General features: G+C 41.1%; 1 protein-coding gene across 2 annotated transcripts in view; it reads right to left on the bottom strand.

Moving 5' to 3' along the window:
* Window positions 1-4,894: 4,894 nt before the first annotated feature.
* The window catches only part of insyn1 (inhibitory synaptic factor 1), a 46,892-nt gene continuing 37,847 nt past the window's right edge, over window positions 4,895-13,939 (bottom strand). For both annotated transcript variants that reach the window (XM_051379763.1, XM_051379765.1), the window contains exon 3: window positions 4,895-7,462. In XM_051379763.1, coding sequence (XP_051235723.1) covers window positions 6,638-7,462 — 825 coding nt within the window. In that variant the 3' untranslated portion in view covers window positions 4,895-6,637. The remainder of the gene's footprint in view (window positions 7,463-13,939) is intronic.

Raw genomic sequence — 13,939 nt, 5'->3', positions numbered from 1 at the left:
TCTGTTAATGTGAAAGCTCCAACATTTTGGGCCCATTCCGAAAACCTCCACTCTACTACACACTATCCAAATAATTGAAATTTCAGGAAGGCAACAACATTTGGGCAAAAAATTAAAATAAATTGTTTTTGACCCCCGTGTGCGTGTGGATTTAGACAGGCAAACACATTTTGCAAACATTCATCATGCTTTCTTTAGTTCACTTCTAGTTCTAGTATGCCAACATTTTTTTTTATCCCATTTTGTAAAGAACTTTGGGCTGCATCTGTCCATAAAGGTGCAATACAAACACCATCCTTTGTTCAATAAAAACAACAATGATTACATGATAAGTCAAAAGGAGCTGTTGTCAACTGTGACTGTAAAGTGTGACATATATGTGAACCAGACCAGATCTTTTATTTATTTTTTTGTCCTCTGTGCCTAATTAAAGACTAAAATTAAGGGAAAACACTAAAGTTTGAATGAATTTGTGTTTATTCCTCTTGTTTCTTTCAAGCACCTGACTTAATGAAATCCCACAGCTATTAATCTTTTGACATACCTCTGAGCTACTTTGTCACCGAGCTACCGTGAGAGCGCAAACCGAGCCTGACATTTGACTAATTGCAGTCATTTGAGAATGATCACTTCTATAATGTATTGGAAATGCACAGCAGCGTAACACAACATTCAGGCACCCCTCTCGGTCTGCTGACCCACTTTACAGTCAGAACAAGGAGGAAGCTGTTGAACCATAAAAAAAAACCTAATTGGAGAAAAATAAGTACAATAGTAATTGTTGCAATCAGAGCTGATCCAGATTCTTGCCGGGATCACCAAAGACAGGAACCAATCCACGGCACAATCAATCATCCAGGTTTGCAGCATAACCGAACTCCAGCTTATTCCCCTCCCCTCTGTTTCATAGAAAAATGACTCTTACCTGTCCTTGGCACCTTGCGAATTGCTGTGTGTTTGATGAAGACCTCAGTCACAGCCTCCTGGGCTGGAGTGGAGAGCTCATTACAGCCAGAGGAGACAAGTGCATAGGAAAGAGTGAATAGAGGAGAGTGTGTGCATGTGTATGTGTGAGAGAGGGGCATACAGAGGAAGAGAGAGAATAGGGTGTAAACTGTGGAGAAAGTAGTAAATATGAGCAATGGGGAAAGCCCCTTGTAAGGTGAAATAAGGGGCACTTGGGGACTTGCCTTGTACATTGCACCTGTCTTATCATCATTTAACTCTTATTTGTTGGTCTTACTAAACTGTCAGCAATTCCCTGCCTTCTTGGCCTTTACCTGTAAAATGCCATGGAAATGCTGACAGGCTGATAAACCGGAGCTGTCTGGAAAAGACTGCTGCTGGCTTTTCTTTGACTTCTACCATGTATTGTCAGAATTAGATGTACACGCACAGAGATGCACTTATAGCTGCATTTATATTCCACAGTCCACCTTTCAAATCCAAACTCATTTAACAGCCGCTTTCTCCAATTGATTCTTTGCTTTCACAACTAGTAACTTAGTAATACATATTTTCTGATCATGCTGAAACATGCTTCACCCATTCCTGCAGTCTGTGTCAGTGATGTTTCGTGTAATTGTGTATTTTTCTGGACCGATTCAATTGTCTCTTGATGTATTCCTCGCTCAGCTGAGCATGTCATTACACACATCATTTGTGTGCAATTTAATGTGGTATGCAACAAGGTTACATTTCTATGGTGGTTCAATTTGAAGACTCGTAGCATTTCAGCTGCAATCATTTCTTTCTCTGTCTCTCTTTTTCGCTCGCTCTCATAAATTGCTTTGGCGATGATTATGCACTCCTGTGCCTCGCTCGGTCATGCCACATTTTAAGTTCACATTGGGAGATATTCCAATTATCAGTCAGGTAATGTGTTGAAAATGGTAACTCTCTCTCTTTAGCCTGGGTGTGGTGATCATTTTTTTTCCTCTAGTGGACTGCATTGTAAAATGATATCTATCTATTGCTTTGTCATTTATACTGGATGTTGCAGTTGTAGGATTTATATGCTTCTCATTGACTCTTGAATTGTGATTGTATTGAAATGTGTTTTGTGTAAATGCTAGGGACTGCAGTTGCTTCTGGGTCAGTCAGTATTAGCGTCTTCATTTTTACAACTTTCACAGGTGGCAAAAGGACAGTTTGCCACAGTAAAGTCAGTGAAACAAAATTTGGACTGGCAGAGGAATGTTGTGAAATTTCAAGTTTGTGCACTTTTTTAATGTCTTTTATCTGAGCTGTACTAATACAAATTCCCCAAACCAAGGTCCAGTACAAACACTAAAAGTGATTTGGTAGTTTCATTTGATCAAAGCCGTATGGTTGCCTTCTCTTTGACCTATCATAGAATAATTATCGCCTCTTTGTTTTGCTTGACACACTGTTCAATCACAACGCCAGGGTGTATGTGAAAGTGACAGGGTTCTCATTAACTTTAATTACTGTGTGCCAAGTCATCTGAAGGCAAGTGTTTTGTCCCACTAACCGCCCAGCCCCCCACTCGCCGCCACAGGGCCCTGTCCTTCATCACCTGTGAAGGTCTAATCTTATCTGCGGCTGTTGCATGGTTCTTCATTAATCACTCCCCCGGCCCAATCAAATGGTGACTGATGGTTGACGTGGCCTTGTCCGGCCATCCCTCAGGTGCTGGGAGTCGGTCTCGGGTTGGCCGAGGCCACAGAGTGGTATGGATTCCGTGGCCGATTGCGACCGGTGTCTGTGTGTGCATAAACCCAGCACTGTCCTCTACATGGTGTACACGGTGTGCTATGTAACCTTGTGCCAACTGTTCAGTTCAGATGAAGTTCAACACATTGTTCCGCTACTGCTGACCTTCTCTCATCAGCCTGACTTTGATTTGGTAGGATTCAAGCCTTGATCTGGGTACCATTCACTTTTGCTCAATGACACAAAACTTTTTACTTGTTTGACCAAATCCGAGACACTGAATTATTGTCTCATCTCTTGATGAGCTTAGTAGATGCGCAGTGACTGACCAGCAATATCATGAATGGAAAGGGGTGTGTGGTGAGAGGAGGTTGCAAGTACTGTAGGACAAAGCGGAGGGAATAGAAATAGTTTGCTCTAGTAGCGGCAGGATATAAATGGCACAAAGATGAAACAAATCAACCTTAGGTAGCCCCGGCCGTTAGCTAATCCATAGTAATCAGTGAGGCTGCATTGAGCTCTCCGCTTCATGGACCCTTACCAATCAGCAGAGAAAACAGAGATCCGTCATCTGTTTTCCTCTGCTCACTGATGGGGGCAAGGGGCAGTGAGAGTGAAGTGTGGTAATTATATATGAAGGGTGGGTATGGAAGGGGTTGGGGGCGTATGTTTCTGTGTTTTAGTGCCATAATCACCTTTTTAAAGTGTTTTTTTTTCTCTACACAATTTGTCAGTCACTCAGCAGAGAGTGTCCCACACTGGCAGTGATTAGAGGATTGATCAGGGATGTGAACTAATACATGCCCACTGCTGATGTCAAAACACAGATGGCATGACTTACTTCGCCGCCTTCTCAAAGAGATTTTGTTTAATCTTGTCTTATGGACAAGTCTGGCCAAATTACTTCCAGGGGGATGTGCTGCGTCTATTTGTATTGATCTCCGTTAATTAATGTGACAGTGAAATATGAAATTAGACATGAGGCAATATATAATTCAGAAAATATCACTTATCTCCTGACACAGTGTGCAGGCACAAAGGCAGTGAACATACAGACAAGAGACACTCACATATGCACACGTACACAAACACACATCTGTTTTGTATTCAGTGGCATCACAAAATGATCTTCCTGGTAGGCAGATGATTTGGCATCGGTGTGCTCAGGTTTTCATAACCTTTGGATGCCTCCCATCCTTGTCCTACAGAGAACTGAGGACAAAGCTCTGCCCTATTAGAGATGAATAATGAGCCTGTTGGCAAAAGAGACGTTGCTAATGTTTTGTCCAAATATCTCAAATCTGTCCCCAATGATAATGTATTCTGCGCCAGTGCCAAACAGCTCTATATTTGAAGAGGTGATTTCATCGCAGATATGACTTATAAAATCTTTAGACTGGAAACGAGAGGGGGAAAAAAATCCCCCTCACATTATAATGTCTGGCGGGTGTATAGGCATCACAATAAGGGCTTAGTTTGTTTTCCTGTAATTGATGCTTTGCCTGTGTGGCGGCATAGCTTTGTTTGTTTATGCTAATGGCTGTGATGACCTGTTGGTCCCCAATCTAGCAGGGAAATGGCAGCCAGTGCTTTGGGGAGTGAGCCATTGATCTCTTTTCTGTGGCTCTTTCTTCACAGGTACTTGGGATTAACTGAGCCAGAGCAAGACGAAATGAAAACGTTATAAAACCGGAGGAAAAAAAATCACCAAATTACTTCTGGTATATGCATGTATAGCACATCAGCTTCCGGCTAATTGATGCTTGTGCGTCTTCCACCAAGCTGCCTGGTGTAAAAGTGCTCACTCTGCTTCCCTTATATTGGGCTCTTGAGGCTTGATGCTGCCTAAACAGCACAGCTGTAATTCCCTTAAGCAGCGGACTATGCAATAACTGTTATACTTGAACACACAAACAAAAACAAAAGAGGTGGGCTGTTATGGATGTGTTTCTCCAGAGCACCTAATGGTCCTCAGTGTTGCAGTGACCAGTTGTCGAAGACTATATGCATCCCAAGCCATCATCAAAGCAGAAAATCACTACCAGGCTCTGGAAAATGACTTAGGTAATTATCAACAGAATTAGTATGAAATTTGTTGAATAGGGTCCATGGTTATTTTGAGCCACATTTACAATTATTGCTTTTGAGAATTTGCCAAAATTGTAAAATCCTCACTACTATGTGCATCGCAAGGAGATTTATCTGGCTTACAGTAGAATGAGATTTTCATTTTGACTTTATTAGTCTAGTTTGTTTGTTGATTCCAATATATTGCTTTGACCAGTTGTAGATGGAGAACATTCCTGCAGACTAAAACTGTCTAATTTACATGAATTTAGTAAAATATGTTAATGATAAATTGACTTGTTGATTCCACTAAAAGGAAAAACAATCACATAAGAAGTAGTTTCAACAACAAAAAGCCTGTGATTTGGAGGTAAAGACAAGATAGCATGCTCGCATGTACTGTATATATATATATATATATATTTTACATGGAAGCATTGAATATATGAAGTAATGGAGTAAGTAAAGTTTCTTTCTACAGTATGTGAATAAATAAGATTCTATGACCATCTCTGCCTACTGTGGAAGGTAAAGTCCACATTAGGTGATCAGAGGCACAAAGGTTAGCTTCACAGGAGTCAGCAAGGATTTTCCTCTTTAAGACTATGACATTTTACTTTCTTTTTTTTCTCTTTTTTTTTTTTAAACTGGAAAACACAACATTAGGAAAGTACGGGTGAAGGGACCAGGGGAGCAGGCTCACAAAGCCGTTCCCCGGGGTAGATTATTGCTCTGTAAAAAAAAATCTTTGAACATGAACACTCTCTCTTTCCACCACCAGCTCTCACTCCTGGACGCACATCTTTTGAAATGTCAGTTCTTTAGGGCCACAGTTCTAATTTTTGTTCCACTCAGTGTAAGTAAATAGGTCTGACTGTGAGTTTTTGTTCACAGATCCCAGGAGAGTGGCATGCAGGCTCAGCAGAGAGACCTCTCGCTGCAACCTCCCTCTAACATATTGATCAGGAATGGCTATTGGCGTTAGTCCTGTGAATAAAATGCTGCTCTACCGAGTTCAATTCCCCACTGGGCGACTGAATGGAGAGACAAAACCTTTAGCACTTTTTTGTAGACTGCTTTTTAGCTGGGATCCTAGGTCTAATGACGTCACAGGCATGGACGAAGAGAAAAAAAAATTGGAAATGTCACTTTAGTGGACCGCACATTCTCAAATTATTTTATATATATATTTTTTCCCTGCCTGCCACTCTTTCAGCTTTTGCAGCAGACCAAGAAGGGATCACACTGACATGATTTAGAAAATCAAGGGCAGGTAAATAGTGTTGTTTTCTGGCTCCACGCTCAAAGTTGTTTGTTGACATCAAAGAGAGGAAGAGGCTTGACATGTGCATCTAGATACATTACCCTGCTGAAAGCAACAATCCCCTTGACATTTGAAATAACTGGAACATAAAAAAGACAATGTTTATACAGATTCAGAGTACAGAATGTGCAGCGTTTTGTATCCACATTATAGGAACAAGCATTTTCTTTTCTCTTTTTTTGTGACTATTGTATGACATGAGGGGAAAGGGCCTCTTCATACTTCCAATTTTGAACACTTCAAATGTTCGAGTAAAAATGATTGCTTTTATAATCTATGTCATTGTTTGAAATGACTACAAATACGGAATCCATTCAGTGTTTCTTTTAACAGTAGAACAGGCACTAACCTTTTGGTCCACCAGTATCTTTCATCTTAATGATCTGCTTTGCTTCATTTCATCTTGTTTTCCCTGAGCCTCAGAATAACTTTAGGTAGTCGAGTGATTTCCCATATATCATTTATTTATTTAGTAATTAATTTATTTGTGTATTAATCTATGAGCTATGTATTTAATATTAAATAATGCACAGTCCTCTTCATGAAATTTATGATAAACTTAGGGCTTTCTCAGTGGTCCTTTGTTTTCTGTTTGGTTGGAATATAGGGCAGTACAGTTTGGGTGCTCTTATCAGAGACAGTTTGTGTGCTGCTATTTCGTAACAGTTTTTTGCGGCAGCCAGGGTTTAAGAGACCTTTCCTGGGTAGTGTGTGAGCTCCCGTCGTCCCTTTCATTGGCGAGGAGACATACGAAGGGTCCAGACAGTTATGGAGGAGTGAGTGCTCAGAGGAAGAACGTTTGGGGGTGACTGAGCTTGTCAGGAGACTGGGTTCACTATCGCTATCCGGTGTAGCACAGCCACTCTTGTCCTCCTGTAATTCCTCTTGCTCCTCCTCCTCCTCGTCATCGTCACAGCATAACGCATGGTACAGAATTTTGTCACTGAAGCGGACTCTTTCTCTTGTGCCAGAGGTACGGGAAGTCTTGTGGCTGTGCGTGGAGCTGCTGGCCTCCTCGCTGGATGAATCTGGAGTAATAATGCGGGGCCCATTAGGGATGGGCAGCCCCCCGTTCATCTGGGAATAGACCGAGGCAGTGGTGGGGGGCGGGGTAGGGGTCTGTGTCTGGGTGGGGATGGTCCCGCGGCCCAGCTCCACTCGTGGATCTCCTGGTTGCTCACCAGGCCTGCGGGCGGCGGCAGCGCCAGCCGCCTCCAGATAGCTGCAGAACTCCCAGCTATCAGAAAGCACATCTGCATTGAGGAAGTCCAGCCTGAAGGCCTCTCCCAGACCCCGCTCACTGCTGGACGTGCTGCTGGCTGTGGCCACCGTCCAGTCATCTGGCTCCAGGTCAAAGTCAAAGTCGGATGTTAGTTTATCGATCTGACCCACCACCTGAAATAGAAAAGAGAGAGCACGAGACAAGGAACTGGTCAGATATTGTAGGGAAGGAAATCTGAGGCCTCAGCGCCATAGAAAAATATTTGATTTAGATCCAAATATTCTCATATGTATTCATTTTTAGCCACACGTGGCTGTATGGTTGGTCCACCTCTTTGGTCCAGACTGAACATCTCAAAAATCTGTGGATGGATTGCCATGTTGCCCAGAGGATAACTGACTTTGGTGATCCCTTGACTGTTTTTTTTACCCTCGTACTCATTTTGTGTTTAGTGCCAATTAGAAAATCCACTTAACTAGGATGGCGAACAGGGTAAACATTACACCTGTGAAACATCAGCATGTTGGCTTTGTCATTGTGAGCTCGTTAGCATGCTGATATTAGCAATTAGCTCAAAGCACAGCCACACAGAGCCGCGAGTGTGGCTGCAGACTTTTAGTCTCTCTTCTCAACACCACTGCATTGCTTAAGGATTCCCTGTGGAGTCTTAGACCTCTTGTAGTGCGATGGAGCTGTTCATCGATGAGTGGGTCCCTGTTTTGTTTATCTTATGAAGGGCTATACAGTCCTATGAATGGTAGCACACTAGTCCACTGATCAACAGGTGGCGGCAATATGCCAAAATATGCTGCAATGCACCAGCAAAGGCAGAGAATAAAAAGACTGCAAGCTGCTAAACATGGATGTAAACTCAACATGTTTGTTAGACCTCAAGGATGCACACAGTGTGTTTTGGTGAGTAACACTGAATGTAAACATAACTTTTGTTTGTTGATGAGACATCTCCACTAGGTCCCTTTCATGTACACAGGGGGTTGATTATAACTCATATTTTGGTACTGTTAGAAGCATTATAAGTGCAAAATGTTCATGATCTAACTTTTACACATACATAGACTTATATATAATATAAATAAAAATAAATGGACTCACTCTCATGACAAAAGTTCACAAAAGTGTGGAAGAAACTTAACCAAAAGTACAACATTTTAAACTCACATTACTATGAACTATGAAATTACCTGAAACTACATTGCATGAAATTTCCAGATGCTTCACATCCCACTGATTTACCCCCAACAGGCAGGTTTAACAAAAGCTAAGATTTATTCACAGCTGCTGATAGATCTGTGTTTGCCTTTACAGCTTGCCATTACACTACTTTCCATTCATAAATCCTTAATTGTTTGTTCGTGGTTTTTAAAATTGTTTTTATTTACGCCAAGGCCTCCTGTGGACAGGTGATGTAAATTAGCTTTATTCTACGTCAAGACAAAATTAAATATCAACTGGAATAAGTTTGTGGCATTAAAGAAAGCGAGAAGAACTGAAGAAGCCTCCTCTGGAGGAAGTGGTACATCCCAAGTCCTGTGGCTGATTCATTTGGCCTTGATGTTGTATTGTAGCTACCGGGAAGAACGAGATGAACCTACACAAACATACAGCTTTACAATACAAACACTTAACCCAGTGCTTTTAAAGTTTGTGCACTGATGTATTTTAATTTTCCAGTGCTTTTGTATTGTCCACGTCAAACAAAATAAACTCAAAATCTCACCTATACTGCATGGAAATGTATCACCTGAAAGCATTTAATTCATTATTACCTCAAAATTAATCTCCATGCTTCTGTCATCAACCGCCACAGCGTTAAGTGTTTGATGAATAGAAAGCACTTCAGCTGAAATCACACTGGTTTGCTGACAACACCTAAAATCCAGGCCCTCTATACTTGACATTTTAGCACCTTCAATCAGCATGTTCTGCTCTCAACAACAACCTATTGTAAAATGAAAACACTCAGCATTCACGCAGCATGTAAATGATACATTTCCCTGAACCATTCAGCAATTAAGCCTAGTGGTTTGAACTCCAAAAAGTTTTGCGCATGTGAGTTTGCAACATAATTGCAGCTGAATAGCAGAGAAAGTGTATTTTTACCCTGAGATTTGTGGAACATGATCCCTTTTTTCCTGCCTCTATAATTATTTTCAGTGTTTTTGCTTCTTTCTGGCTCATACGACTACAAATGAGTACGGTTGTATCAACAGCTCAAAATCTTACCTCTGCATGTAGAATTAAAATCCTTCTTCACTATCCAGCCAACTTTAAAAGAATAAATGATGAGTCGAAGGATGCAAATGCATAAAGGGACGAAATACTGACATTGTGCTGATGCTCACTGAAAGCTCAGGTGATCTCCACTGCAAACAGGGCAAGGGACATCCATGAGCTTGAGCATCTTGCGCAAATATCTCAATATGATGATTTGAATCTCACATAAATTTGCTTACCAAATCCTTGAATCAAAAATAAGAACACTGACTTACATTCAGCCACAAATTCAACAGAAGTAGAGTGTAATGGGTGATTAGATGCTGCCATTATCCTCACTGCTGCATTTTATATAACTGCTGAATCCTTTTTCTTAGAGGTATTTTATAGCTGTGAAGTCACACCGCCTGCATTTGAATCTGGCTGTACATGTCTGCATGCATGGCATTGGCTCGTCTGTCAATGAGCTTCACTGCAGATTTGCCAGTTGTGGCATCGTACACCTCATGAGTACCTGGACCGTGCTTCTCTCTTGGCAGACTGCCCGGAGGGAATTGGGCTGTATGAATCCTCTAATCCTTGAATTACTCAACGTGTTTGCTGTGTGATTTGCCGACTTTTTACTCATGGAGTTGTTAATGTACAACGTTTCTCAGACCCAGAGGAGGCTGAATAGCTTTGTTTACTTGGTTACACAACTTGAGCAAGGGACTTAATTTAATCACAGAGTTAAGAAATTATCTGTCAAATGTATTTCACAAGCTTGCAATGACACCAATACAGTTGTTGGTTAGAGGTTATTGCAATAAGCAGATAGTCATTTTAAATAAGTCTCATTTAGATTTGTATTTCAAACTGTTCAAACACAAACACTCTGCTGTGATATGTTAAAGGAAAGCTTAACGGTGCTGTAAAAATAAAGTTTCTGGTTCAAAATCACCTGAATGTTGCTGTTTCTCTGCAGTGGATCATGACCCTGCTTATTTTCCATTTTAAAATGCATTCCCAAGTGTTAACGGTAAGCTGTGCCAGCTTCCACCGCTAGTTAGCCTGACCCCTGCCTGCGGTATGTAGGCTAATTTAGCTTGATAAGTGTCTCAGCTCGAAGGGTTCTGCTGAATCTTTCTAGGTCACAATGCAGCACATGCTCTATGCAGCAACAATGAACACTAGTCCCTGCTTTTTCTTCCAGTCAGAGAATGTGTGATGAAGGAGCTATGGAGTGAATTGAAGGAGCAGATTGCTTTAGCACAAAGGATGAATGAACACATCAGGAACCAGTCATTAACAATGCGCACAATGTGTTTAAAATAGAAAATGAATTCTGAAAATCAAAGATAGAAGGCAAAAGTAATAATGTGACTTTACAATGAAAGTGGAACACAATCATATCTGTACATCGCTGAAGAAGATACCAAACTATGAAATAACAGGTCATTTTTAAAGTAGATAATGTACCAAACATTGTGTGAGTGAACAGAGTTCAATGCCAGTTTCCTATGCAATAACCAGCTCATGTTTACTGTACAAACACTTAATGGTCTTGTGCACATGAGTCAAATAATTCTGGCTGATTAGGTGGACAATACAGAGTTACATGATTAAACTGACTGATATCCTCCAAACAACTGTTAAGGTACCTTACAATGCCTGAAATGTAGGTCTGTTAATTAAATGCTAGTTAATAGTAAATATAGCTAAGTGCTTTTGACATCTTCTTTGTTTTGTTTTCTTATAAATCTGGATATGCAGCTTGATGCTGTGATAAACCTCTGGAGTTAGGATGTGTATCCCCCATGGACTTTATGACACTATCACTCTACAATTTTTATGATGCAGCGATGGCATATCCTTGTGACTGAAAAGACTCCATTTGCAACACAGTTAAGCAGTAATGTATAGTATAAGTGTGGATACGAGTGCTGGGGATTTGAGTTTATCTTTAGTCTTTAATTTTCTCTCAATGCCTCCGCTGACAACTTAACTTACTTTCTTTACTGTAAATGGTGTCTAGTGGAAACTACTAAAAACTATAATGATGAATATAACAATATCTATGATTCTGTGTGTGAATGATTAGCACACAAATTATAGCAAACATTATTTTTTTTAGGCAGGATTGCCTAGCCAACACTGAGCACATCTGATCTTGTTTATAGTCTATACAGAGCAATAAGTAGTATTGTAAAACTTTTTTTTCTCTCTTTTTCACTGCACACTATCAGCCGGCAGCCACGAGTCAACTGTGGTCACAGCACCTGATCAACACCGAGTTCAGTCATTTCAGAGCTCTCAGAGGTGCTTTAAAAGAGAGGCTGCCTCGGCAGCATCAGGCAAGGGTTTATTACTGTACCTCAACACCTGTCTGAGATGATTGTGCTGGGTAATTGAGGGTCAGAGTGAAAGAGGGCACTTGGAGCCTTGTCTGTGACAGAAAGGCACAATGATGGAAAAGACAGGCAAGGATAATCTAACACAGAGTGATGGTCAGTAATGTAAAAACTCTTTTCTCTGGTTGAGTGCTGATGTGAGAAATAGATTCCGTACTGTCCACTATCATTACAAGAGTCCTTCTCTCCAATATTCAGCTCCACCTGGTATCATGATTTATTTATCGTGAGTGGGAACCTGTTTCTTTTCCCCCAAGTGAGCGCCTGTCCTCTGTTAATGCTAATTGAAAATGTACTCAAACATTAGCACTGGAATAAGTTATTCCACTACTAATGTTTAATGTAATGATGAAAAACACAGGCTGGATGCCCGGTTAGCTCAGTGGGTAGAGCTGGCGACCCATGTACCGAGGCTGAGTCCTTGCTGCAGTGGCCCAGGGTTCGAATCTGACTTGCGGCCCTTTGCTGCGTGTCATCCCCTCTCTCTCTGCCCCCCAGCTGTCCTATCAAATAAAGGCAATAAAAGCCGAAAAAAATACTTATAAAAAAAAAAGAAAAACACAGGCTGAGGTCAAAATCAGCAAATGTGAAAATTTGGATGTAAAATTGCCTCTGATGAGGAGGGGAATACTTACCACATGTTCTAATCACTCTGTTGATCCTTAAACAGATGTTTAAAAGGAATAGCTTGTTTTGATGTGCACTGATGGCTTTCTGTACAAGAAGATTTCAGTTCGCTGTCACGTAAATGATGTAAAAGTGCATCTTTCACATGTTTCTAATGATGCCAATATCATGTTTTTGTGCCGTCTTACATAGTCTAGTATTTATCGGCGAATAAAAACAGCTCTGTACATATGTATAAAATACATCAGGTGTGAGTTACCAAAATAAATGAGACATAACACCCTCACTGGGTTCATTTGAAATACCCGCTGTATGAGTGAATTTTCTGTGGATCGCTTCATTACACTGTGTTCAAGTGGCCTCTCTCCATCTGTTCGTGTGCCACCCGTTCTTCCTGGAGTCATTTTCAGACTAGACTGAGAGAAGTTTGCAGTGCTTGTTTGTTAATTATGCAGCATCCAGCGTCTAGCATGGCTTTGCTGTTTTCACGGGAAAAACTCAAATGTGTTCAGTGGAGCCATTCAAACACATCTAAGTGTTATTTCTTTCTCAACATGTCACAATAGATTTCCAGCCTGTCCCTGTGCAGCATTTCCAGCGCTGGAAGCGGTTTATGCCATTTAGGAAGTCTCAGTAATTATCACAATAGCATGGCATGCTGGCTTCGTAAGTAAAACGTTCGCAAATATTGTTTTAATGCAGTTAGCTCCTGCGGTTTTGCAGTTCCTTCTTACTCTGTACCCCATGCTGATTTACCCTCAATTTAATTCTCCTCAAGACGTGAAGAGGGGAGCATCCAAGCCACTCACATTGTGCTGATATGGTTTATCTTATCCCCCAGAAGCTAATTTATCATCCCCGACTTGGCCCTGGAGGAACATATTTACTGGATTCACTAGAAAAATCGTCCAGTGATTCATAAACGTGTGCAATCTCTTCCAGACATCTTATTCACCATAGAGTATTTTGAATTTCTTGTTACATACTTAATATTACCCAGCTGTATGTGAGCAACATGCAGAATGTCTGCATAGCGCTGGTAGCTTGAAAGCTTGGGTCACATTACATGAAAGCTCAGGGCAGATTTGTGAAGCAGGAGGTAGGTGTTTTGACTGACGGGGCACAGCACATGCCTGCTTGTAATCTCTACAAGGTTGAGTATGAAGCGTGAGACAGAAGCAGAGTATTCAGACGTGTTTTGTGAAAAATATGAGTGTTTAGAACATGCTGAGTGCATGGATGGGCTGCAGAGTAATTAATTATGCTCTATGTGTCAATTCAGAATTTTCCCTTGGCATTTTGATGCTTTCTTCCTGCTGTGAAAACTTCACTGGAACCCATTTAACACCTGTGGTTTCAACCTGACCACAGCCTTCTCAGAGCAAACACAAACTTACT

The sequence above is a fragment of the Dicentrarchus labrax genome, unplaced genomic scaffold (genome assembly GCF_905237075.1).
Source record: "Dicentrarchus labrax unplaced genomic scaffold, dlabrax2021, whole genome shotgun sequence".
In the NCBI taxonomy this organism is placed as follows: Eukaryota; Metazoa; Chordata; class Actinopteri; family Moronidae; genus Dicentrarchus; species Dicentrarchus labrax.
Note: the sequence above shows the minus strand (reverse complement) of the source record. Positions and strands in the feature narration are given on the sequence as shown.